The 11,714-nt window shown below is 36.4% G+C and overlaps 1 protein-coding gene across 2 annotated transcripts in view; it reads right to left on the bottom strand.

The window, feature by feature from the left end:
- Nucleotides 1-2,473: 2,473 nt before the first annotated feature.
- Nucleotides 2,474-11,714, bottom strand: part of kcnj9 (potassium inwardly rectifying channel subfamily J member 9) — a 28,392-nt gene continuing 19,151 nt past the window's right edge. For both annotated transcript variants that reach the window (XM_083525848.1, XM_083525849.1), the window contains exons 5-8: nt 11,152-11,344; nt 8,003-8,200; nt 6,077-6,207; nt 2,474-5,885 (exon numbers count right to left, since the gene is read on the bottom strand). In XM_083525848.1, the coding sequence (XP_083381974.1) occupies nt 5,604-5,885; nt 6,077-6,207; nt 8,003-8,200; nt 11,152-11,344 (804 nt within the window). In that variant the 3' untranslated portion in view covers nt 2,474-5,603. The remainder of the gene's footprint in view (nt 5,886-6,076; nt 6,208-8,002; nt 8,201-11,151; nt 11,345-11,714) is intronic.

The following is an 11,714-nucleotide window of genomic DNA, read 5'->3' as shown; positions in this document are numbered from 1 at the left end:
CAGGATTAGAGCAGGACACACTGGTGCATATGAAGTATTCAAGACTCCCGTGGATTTGACACAGGCTGCAATGTTGAATATGAATTTACACACACACACACACACACACACACACACACACACACACACACACACACACACACACACACACACACACACACACACACACAGACAAACACACACATGTGAGCTTTCTTTTTTGTACATACAAAGCATTTTGTTGAATATAGATTTTATTATTTTTTTGTCATTTCTAATACAGGTAATTATACATATTATAAACATAGATTTAAAAAAGGTCTGGTGCAGCAAAAGCAAGAAGGGGAAAAAGTTCCAAGAACACAGAGGTTTGTGCTTTTTAGACTTTGTGTGCTACCGACTGCTTACAAGACATTACACAGCAAGATTGGTGAGAGAGTAAGAAAGAGAAAAAAATTATTACAGGCTTTTCTTATTTTAATACACGGAGTCTCTCTATAGCAGTTGGCAAAATCTCCTAATTCCAATTGGCTCATGACACAAAAAGCCATATAGAAAGACTGTATTAAAAAAGGCCTGTATTGCAGCTTCTACAGTTCATCGAACATAAAAATCTCAAGAGATTTTAAACATGTTCCCCAAAATGTTGCTTTTAGACAACCAAACATTTCTCACTGAGTGAAGAGAATTTTCTAAAATGTAAAAATACCACAGGCTTTCTGATATAACGTTCATTTATTATTTAGTTACAAAGTGAACCTTTAGCCACTCAGACTTAATTTGTCATGAAAGGGATCAAATATTATCTAAGGGGCTCAATATAACTGTTTAATTGGTTCTGTTTTAATAAATTGAGCACTGTTTTACAGAGCTGATTATCAGTCTACACTATCAATCTCTAGCCAACCTTTCATACTTCGAGGTTACGTTTAACCATATATAACATTTAGTTCCAGTCCACTAATCTGATTGGTTGAGAGGGGTTCAATTGGTGCTTACATTTAATAGAACCTCGCCGGGGTGCTTGTCTGTGTTTGCCACCCTAAAATCCCACTTCCTATTTTGAAATTGTAGAGTTGTGACATTATCAGACATTATCATTTAAGGAATATAACAATAACGTTAGTTAGATGAACTCTATTTTCACCAGAAGCACCTTTAACGGGAATGTACAAATCAATCTGACCTAGCTAGCCAGCTAGCCAACATGCTATTAAATGAGTGTGGCTTCGTCAAGATCTATATTTGCTAGCGGAGCAAACATAAACAATATTTGGAATATCATGTCTAAAAATGTCAGTTACTCATTATTAATTTCTTGCTCATAGAAAAAAAGCAATATAACACTTTGCTGATGTGATACTGAATAAATGAAACACTGCCACAGACTGCCGAGGTGGCAAAAGTACACACAGCCTTCACTTAAGTAGAAGTACAGATACTCATGTTTTAAAGACTCTTGTAAAAGTTGAAGTACGGACTATACTTTTTTTATTTAAGTTAAAGTAAATAAGTTTGGGCTCTGACTTGTAGGCATTACTACTACCTGTTTTAGTGTCACGTTGGTAACTCGACCTCACATCATATTAATATTAGGGCTGTCAATAGATAAACAAATTTAATCGTGATTAATCGCATGATTGTCATTAGTTAACAATTTTATCTGTTCTAAATGTACCTGAAATTAATACTTTTCACTTTTTTAATACTATAATCAACATGGGCATAGACAAATATGAATGCTTTATGCAAGTGTATGTTTTTTGTCAGTAAAACCAAACTCAACATAGAGCATGAAAACAAATTATTCTTAAGTTATTATGGTGTTTTTAAAGTACATAAATCATTAAGCTGATATGTAAATTAAGACACCAAACGGAACCTTTGGTAGGTTTCCACACGGACGGGTAATGAGGTGATACCAAAGAAACTGTACCTCTTCTAACTGTCTTACAGATTAAACCACATTTTGAGCTTTCTACTCATATTTATTATGTCTGTGAGGCAAGTATTCACTGAGATTCAGTTTGTTTTATTTAGGATTTATGTGTCTGTGAAGAGAGATGACAGAGACAAAGAGGGCAGAGAGCGCCCTCTGTCTGTTTTCCTTAATTTTTTTAAGCAAAGAATTTTATATATATATATATATATATATATATATATATATATATATATATATATATATATATATATATATATATATATATATATATATATATATATATATTAATTATTAATATAATTTTTTTTTTTTTTTTTTCCCCAAAACAGGTTGTTACCTCATAGTGGTCACCTGTTCTGTAACTCTTTGACTCATTTGTCTATGTATTGTAGCCTGCTGTGTCTTTGTAGGACTGTAAAATTTTATCGTGCATTAATGCATCTGTGACTTCTGAGCTGTGTTTCATTCGACTTTCTGGTCCTCCGCTGTTCTGAAAATAGATTATCCTCATAATGCTGCATGTTTGCCAAACATACATACACTGGAGAAGTGTCATGGAGAAAAGATTTTCTATTTCAATTGCTTTGTAGACAATAACAAACTAATTAACAAACAGTGCTTTTTAAAAGAACAATCAAGAATTACCAAAGTATTGTCAAGAACATCTCGTACCAAAGAAAACGTACAAAGCAGCTTATTAATCTTTCGTTAGAAGAATGAATCCGCTAGGTTTCAAATGCTCCTACTCTACTTATTCAACTTACTCTAAATCACTCTTTTTCAGAGCACCTAAAACCCAAATAAATTAGCTCAAAAACACCTAGCGTTTCCATGCTCCAAGTCTGCTCTTTTCAGTTTTTAATTAACTTAAATCAGTGCATTGAAGCAGGAAGACCACTTAACAGTGGCCCTGTCTAGTTAATGTTCTTACTACATTACCAAAGATCCAGATTGCTATAACATGTACAACAACAAGACTTCTTGATTGGTATTAATTTTCATTTTTCATTTAACTGAATCTGTATATATATAGATAAATATAATATGTATACATGTATACAGTAAGACAGTCTGCTGTCTAAACGAAATGGTCACAGTGCCTCAAGAAACAGTGCATATGCCCATAATGCACTGTAAAATGGCTACAAGCAGCAAAGTGTTTTACAAATATAACAAATGACCAAGTAATATCATACAGGATCGCTATGATATGTGTAACATACAGTTAGGTTTAATTTGTGTCTAATGTCCTATGACTCTTGCCTCTTGACTCTGTCTATTTTCTACAAACATCCATGAGGATCTTTCCATTTTTCTGGAGAACTGCTACTTTGTCAGGTCTAATGCTACTACACATTTTTTCTGAAACCCTAGCTCTTGGAATAGACCCAGTACCAAAGTGTTGTCCTTTAAGACTGGACTTTAATACAAGTGTTTGATAAGTATCTTACGGAATTTTAAAGCATGATTTAATCCAGCACAGTTTCATTCCCAGAGAAAGATTTTTCCTGGTGCTTGATAATCTGGCAGTTTGATATTTCCTGACAAGTTAGAAATCAAGGAATTGTACATTGTGACGACATATTCTGAAGCCGGAAGATGATGTGCCCATATTAACACCTTACCTTATATGGTATAATAAATAGCAGAGATCCACCAATATGTCACTGTTTATAACTGGTCCAAATTTTGCATTGAGAACTTGTAATAATCTGGATATTTATACAAAGAAACTTAGCATAAGTGTTTACAATTAGTTTCTGGGCAGTCAATTCTGATTACTGAAGTGGCCTGTGTATCTCTGACGTTGCCAGATTTCCTTTTAGACCTACAAGACTCCCCTTTTAAACAATCCTCCTTTAAGCAGAGAAAATAATAATTGTAACATATTGTAGCATTATAGCAACAGACAAATTAAAGTACACTGTAGTCAAATATGACAAAACACATGAAGGCAAAGTTTAAAACATCGAACACTAGCCTAATATATAGTGACTATATTAAGGCTGATTGTCAGGTATACTTCTTTGTGCTGTCAATTTGCTATTTCACTTACTACTTTACTTCCCAGTTAAGATGATGTCATCTTCAAGCTCCTGGTCTTTGCTCTGCTTGCCAACTGTCATTGCTGCTGAGTACTATTTAAGCATGTAGACAATTCTGAATAACAATGACCTGATTTCAGTATGAACCCCTTACTACATGTGCTCAAACCAGAATATGACATAAGATAAACATTAAAACAGCCAGCCTAAATATGACATTCATCTCAGGTAAGAGGTCTTCCCGCAATCTAGATAGATACCAGAATGATACCATTTAGATACAATCAGAATGTAGGTGGTCTACCCATCAATTTCCTTGCATCTATACTGTATGTTACTGAGCAATAGAACGTATTTATCTAAATGAATATGTCAAATTTTCTCGCCATACCCCCAACCCTTTGTAGTGTGACTGTCTTAATGCTGATATATATCATAAATGGTATATTTTATGGCTATATAATAGTATTGCACAGAGGTCTAATTTCATTTAAGGTCCAGAAACATCAGAAAAGGCACCACCAGGTTTCCCTCCCATAGGACATTACAGGAATAATTAAACTGTGCATTAGACATGCTTTGGTTCTGGGCAGCTTCCCGGAATAGACTGGACGAGAATATTAGCAGAATATGTTCCATCAGAGTAGCCTGCACTCACCAATGCAATTCATCATAAATTTATTGGCAGCTCTGAAGACGAAAGTGCAGCCATGAAATGAATAGTAGGAGCAAAAATGCTGACATGGCTTAGTATAAATGCAAGCCAGTAGCCATTAATTAACATGATGCATGTGGCGACGTGCCAATTGATGGCTACTAGCTTTTTTCGTAGAGCTCTGCTACCATTTTTTGATTAGACTATTCTTTTAAGTCATGAATCTCTGACCCTAGTTTAGTACTTACTGGGAAATGTTTAAGATGCATCATCCCTGGAACATATGTACAGTATTTAAGAAGAGTCTAGAGAATCGTTAAGTAACAAATTCCTGTTAAATTAAAGAAAAACTTCAAATCTGTGCAAGATATTTTTGTAAGGCCGACTGTGACTTTTAAAATAATGGACACCGATTCTGTAAGATTTATGGTTTTAACCAAAAGGGACATTTCACATGTCCATTAGATCCAGTTCATGCATTTAATAAAGTGTTGTGAATAACAGATATAAATACCAATAAACAAAAATAAATCCCGTTAAATGCTTAGGAAGAGAACCCTAGGGATTATAATGAAGCAACTAGTTACATGGCCATCAACTGTAATATAGTTAGCGTATCTTCAATATACAAACAAATCTGACCAATTATATATATCATGAAAGCAAACATACCCTGTGTAATTTTAGTGAATGTCATTTTTTGTCTCAGGAAATCTAAGGTCAGCTGTGAAAACTCAGTGCCTGAATTTAAAGCAGGACAGTTTTAGAGGTCTGCTTTGAATACTAATAAACCGAGTGACTAAAATTTCCCCGTTGGGGAAAGGTATTCTGTGCTATACATCTGTGGCTAAATGGTTAAGATTTGAAGAAGAAGAAAAAAAGCAGAAGAAGTAGAAGGCATGGATTGTTTCACAATCAGATCTAATATAATAATAAGTTTCTAACCTAACCTAAAAATACCTGCATTCTTGCTTAATTTGCCTTAGGCCTCAGTTTCTGATTGGTCTGTAGTGACACTTCCATTCTGTTCCCCTACAACTGGCTGTTCCTGGGTATCTGTAACTCCACCAACAATGAACGTTGGTCCGCCTCCGTCTTTTCCACTGACAGTTTCGGAATCAGCATGGGTTTTTGACTGCTCTGTCAGGTTAGGCCCCTCCCACTTCTCTTCATCCAGCCGGCTGGAAATAGACCAATAAAGGTGTGCTTCCAGACGAGCAGCAGCTAACGCCAGCTCCCGAGCAGAACACGAAGGAGTGTCTACCTGTGGGTCGGAGGTCAGATGCAGCTTTATAAACACCAACCGTGCACATGAGTAAATTCTTTACTTCATTTTTGCGATTATGGTTGGTACAGACTAATACAGATCAAAGGCCATTTACTCATAGCTGACATATGCCCAATATGTAGATAAAGTAGATATACAGTAATTCTTCTTATGGAATCTTTTTTCACCTCAAATGTATGATGAAATGCTCCATAGTCCACATCAAAGAATCCTTCAGCCAGGCACATCATCGGGCTGAACCTGTGACCCCACATCACCTCCTCACCCAAATAGGAGCTCCGTGCTTGGCATGTCATACCTGTTAATCACATACAGAAATATTACACAGACAGACAGACAGACAGACAGACAGACAGACAGACAGACAGACAGACAGACAGACAGACAGACAGACAGACAGACAGACAGACAGACAGACAGACAGACAGATAGATAGATAGATAGATAGATAGATAGATAGATAGATAGATAGATATGCATAAGTACAACTAGGACCAGCTCTTTTGAGGCAATACCAGGAAGAAACTCCGACCAAAAGCATGTCACAAAATTCACTTCACTAAGCATCATTCTACTTGCAATGTGGGTCAGAGATATGTGATGAGAGAGGAGACAGGAGTAGAATAAAACTCATTGTTCATATTTTACAGTGCATCCAGAAAGTGTTCACAGCACTTCGCTTTTTCCACATTTTATGTTAAAGCCTTATTCCAAAATAAATTTTTTAATTCATTATTATCCTCTAAATTCTACAAATATAATAACATAAGCAAAGTTGGTTTAAAATCTTTGCAAATTTATTACAAATAAAATCACATGTACAAACTGTAAGTATCCACAGCCTTTGCCCTGACACTCATAATTGAGCTCAGGTGCATCCAATCAATTCAGTTGATTGGACATGATTTGGAAAGGCACACACCTATTTAAGGTCCCACAGTTAACAGGGCATTTCAGAGCACAAACCAAGCCATAAAGGCCAAGGAATTGTCTGTAGACCTCTAAGACAGGATTGTATCGCGACACAGATCTGGGGTAGGGTATAGAAAGTAAGGGCCTTAATCAGGGAGGAGACCAAGTACTTGATGGTCACTCTGAAAGCGCTCCAGTGTTTTTCTGTGGAGAGAGGAGAACCTTCCAGAAGAACAACCATTTCTGCAGCACTTCACCAATCAGGCCTGTATGGTAGAATGGCCAGACGGAAGCCACTCCTCAGTAAAAGGTACATTAAGGACTCTTAGACCATGAGGAACAAAGATTGAACTCTTTGGCCCGAATGTCAAGCGTCATGTCATTAAACCAAGCGCCACTCATCCGCGGGACAATACCATCCCTACAGTGAAGCATGGTGGTGGCAGCATCATGCTGTGGGGATGTTTTTTATTGGGAGAAACTGGGAGACTAGTCAGGATTGAGGAAAAGATAAATGCAGCAATGTACAGAGACATTCTTGATAAAATCCAGAGCGCTCCTCAGATTTGGGTCACGGTTCATCTTCCCACAGGACAACAACCCTAAGCCCACAGCCAAGATGTCCTTGAGTGGCCCAGTCAGAGCCCAGACCTGAACCCGATTGAACATCTCTGAAGAGATCTGAAAATGGCTCTGCACCGACGCTCCCCATCCAACCTGATGAAGCTTGAGATTTTCTGCAAAGAAGAATGGGAGAAACTGCCCCAAAATAGGTGTGCCAAGCTTGTAACATCAAACTCAAAAAAAGACTTGAGGCTGTAATTGGTGTCAAAGATGCCTCAACAAAGTATTGAGCAAAGTCTGTGAATACTTATGTACATGTGATTTATTTATTTTATTTTTTTTATTTTTTTATAAATTTGCAAAGATTACAAAAAGCTACTTTCACATTGTCATTATGGGGTATTGTTTGTGGAACTTTGAGGAAAATAATGCATTTAATAAATTTTTAAATAAAGCTGTAATATAAAATGTGGAAAAAGTGAAGCGCTGTAAATATTTTCTGGATTGTCTGTATGCATACTAAAAACCTTTGGTCTGAATTGAAGAGAAAAGTCCATATGTACTGCATAATTGTTACATTTTAGGGGGGATTAATATGATAAGTGCATCTGTCTCACCTGTAGCTTCCACCATGCCCTCTAAAATAACAACAATTTCAAAGTCTTCCTTCTCCAGCTGTGACTGTGACATTTCCCAGAATGGCGAGCGTGAGTCGATCTCATGAGAGATGACTAAGGGAGACACCAGGAACAAGCGGTCATCCCCTGTCTCAAAGCCCACACTGATATCTGTCTGATCCAGGGGGATAAATTCACCTAGAATGGACAGGACAAAATATTATAAAATTTGTTCTCCTCATGTGACATAAAATTTGTTATAGCGCTGCAATACTTCATTACTGCCACTTCCAGACATGTGGATAATACTCTACATATTTAACATTTACTATGTATTGTACTTGTTTTTATTATTCTGCATTATTTAATAGCATGTCACTTACCTTTGCCACTGTCCACCAGTTCACATTTAGCTTGTAAATACATCATTATCTTAATCATTGAAGTTTAAATATGCCTTTGTTCACATCTAATAAGTGACACAGTCTACTCTGGACATTAAAATGGTTTTAATCATTTTAATCCATCATTTTAATGTTCAGTGAAGACTGTGTAACTGTGCAAATGATACAAAAATGAAACAAATAAATAACTCGCCATTTCTCTTGACCATGCCAACACTAATTTTGTGGATCTCCAGTCTTCCAAATACTTATAAGAAATTGCACCACAATTAAAAATTATTATAGAGTGATTTTTTTGTTTGTTTGTTTTCTTGCTTACATTATAAATTAGAATCCACTACCATGAACTTCTGCATCAGGTATAAAGAAACCATTTTAATGATGCAAAATGCAAATTATAAAGTCAATATAATGTATATATTAATACAACCTGAATTAAAAAAACAGAGTGCAATGCTTTGCAAATCTCATAAACCCATATTTTATTTACAGGTAAACATAGAAAACATATCAAATGTTTAAACTGAAAAAATGTATCATTTTATAAAAATAATTGTGATGGACCATATTAACCACTGTGTATTATCCTCTCTTCTTTTAACAGGAGTCTCTCTCTCTCTCTCTCTCTCTCTCTCTCTCTCTCTCTCTCTCTCTCTCTCTCTCTCTCTCTCTCTATATATATATATATATATATATATATATATATATATGGGAGCTAAGTCTGTAGTCTTAGAACAGGACGTTGTCCCATTCATGTCTGAGAAAGGATTCTAGCTGCTCAGAAGTCCTGGGTCTTGTTTGTCATATTTTTCTTTTCATGCACCAAATAGTTTAATTTCTACTAATTCTACTACGAATGTTAGCATTGCCTTGCCCAAATATGCAAACTCTTCCACGATAAAGACATCAACTGAATGGAAGCACCCGCAGCTCTAATATCTGTATATACCTTTCAGCAAAGATGGTGCCTTTCAAGATGTGCAAGTTGCATGTTCCATAGGCACTAACAAACCCTAATACAATCAGACATTCAGGCTTTTGAACCGAAAAATAATAACAAACCAGATGATCCTTCTCCTCTTTAGTCTGGAGGACTATATCCATAGTTTCCAAAAATAATTTATTATTTTGATTCATACTGACCACAGTACAGTTTTATTCTTTGCCTCAGTCCATTTTGAATGAGCTTTGGCCCAGAGTGGACAGCTTCTGGATCATGTTTGCATGCATTTTTGAATGGCATGACCAACTGTGTTCACAGACAATGATTTGTGGCTGGTTTTCTAAGCACATGCAGTGATTTCCATTACAGAATTATACATTTCCTTAGTTTAAACATGTTTTCATGTTCTATTGTAAATAAAATATATGTTTATGAGATTTGCAAATCATTGAATTCTTTTTTTATGTACATTTTACGCATTCGAACCTTTTTGGAATTGGGGTTATATAAACCATAACCATTTAGACTGTGTAAATTTAGATTATTTGTGCTTCAAAAAATATTATAATAGTTTATATGATAATATAATTTCATTCATTTTCTCCCGCTTATCCGTAATTCAGGTGGCGGGGGCAGCAGTCTAAGCAGGCCCCCGCCTTCGACTGCTGCCCAATCCTCAAAGCACCGTCCCTTACGGTCCCTCCTGCAGGTGGTGAGCCCACGGGAAGGCGGCCCCACGTCACTCCGACGTCACAGACCTTGATATTTCCCTCGTAAGGGACCCCCGGAGCATAGAGGGTTAAGGGCCTTGCTCATGGGCCCAAGAGTGGCAGCTTGGCGATACCGGGGCTTGAACCCCAGACCTTCCGATCGGCAACCCAGCGCCTTAACCGCTGGAGCCACCACTCCCATAATATAATTTGTGCTTAACAAAATGACTATGTTCTGTTTATGTCAACAGTTAGTGTGATTTGAGCTCACACTGCATATGAAGCAGCAAGTACACAAACATCCCTAAAAGCTAGTTTGAAGTCATTTGTAATTATTATTATTTTTTTAATAATAATTTCTCTTTGCATGTTTGCATTTATTACCTTGTAAAGGGAGTCTTTAACTTGTCACATGTACATTACAGCACAGTGAAATTCTTTCTTCGCATATCCAAGTAATGATGGGAAGCTGGGGTCAGACATGGGCCACCCATGACACAGCACCCCTGGAGTACAGAGGGTCAAGGGCCATATTTAGGGGCCCAAAAGTAGCAGATGGGCGATACTGGGGTATTAACCCCCAACCTCCAGACCAGAGCCTTAACCACTAAGCTTTAACATTATGTTTCAGGAGTGAAGCATTCAAGTATTAGTATTTATGAATAATTATCAACACTTGAATAAATAAACTTTTTTAAATATGTCTATTTTGTTTTACATACAAAAGTTTTATGTGTATTTATGAATATGAAAGATGAATTAAGTTATAATTCTTAATAGATTAGCAACAGCTCTAATTAGATCAATCTTTTTTTTTTTCTTTTGTATGCTGTTAACTTTTGACTTTTCTTATATCTAGGACCTCTAACAGTGCTGCAGTGCTCTGAATGTGAAACACAGCAGTGGTGCTTTTTCTCAAAATGCAAATGTACCACTGCAGCTCTTGATTTCGCTTGCCGCATTATTTTATTACTTGTCCACCACTAGATGGCACCACTGTACCCTTCTCTTACTTTGCTGCTGCTGCTGAAAGCTTTGATGTTCCTATTTTGTAGGTCTAATGATTTAAAGAAACTGTATCTGCAGTCTCACCCTCTTGGGTCTGTTTAGATTTAATAAGTTTTGCTCTCATGTTGGCTCCCACGATGTGTGAAGACCTCAGATCGCCGACTCGAAACATCAGACACAGCTTATCGTCCCGTAGAGAGATGACTGCGTTCTTGGAGAACACCAGCGTTTCTGCCCGCTTGTTTGGCTGAGAGATCTTCACAAACATACAGCCAACCTGAGATAGTTGGAAAGTAGAATAAGATTACTAAGGGACAACTGAAAAATGGAGCAGAAGTATGGTCGTAGATTTTTTTTCTAGAAAGATCCAGTCCTAAAACAACACAAATTGACTGCTAACAAAAAAAAATCTAATGTAAAACAACAAAAATATATAATTTGTTATAGTTATAGATTGGGGTTCTTTTACAGTGCCCTCAACCCTTGGTAAATACGAGTAAGCATGCCTCTGAAATTTGTTCAGTAATATTCACAAAAATACTTTGATTTTATGGATAGAAAACATTTTCAAACAATACAGTTATAAAAAAGTCTTAAATATATGTTTCACATCCCTATGAATTAATATAAGTAAAATATATTTCATT

The sequence above is a fragment of the Silurus aristotelis genome (genome assembly GCF_946808225.1).
Source record: "Silurus aristotelis genome assembly, chromosome: 22".
Lineage (NCBI taxonomy): Eukaryota > Metazoa > Chordata > Actinopteri > Siluriformes > Siluridae > Silurus > Silurus aristotelis.
The sequence above is the reverse complement of the archived record's forward strand: the minus strand, read 5'-3'. Positions and strand labels throughout refer to the sequence as shown.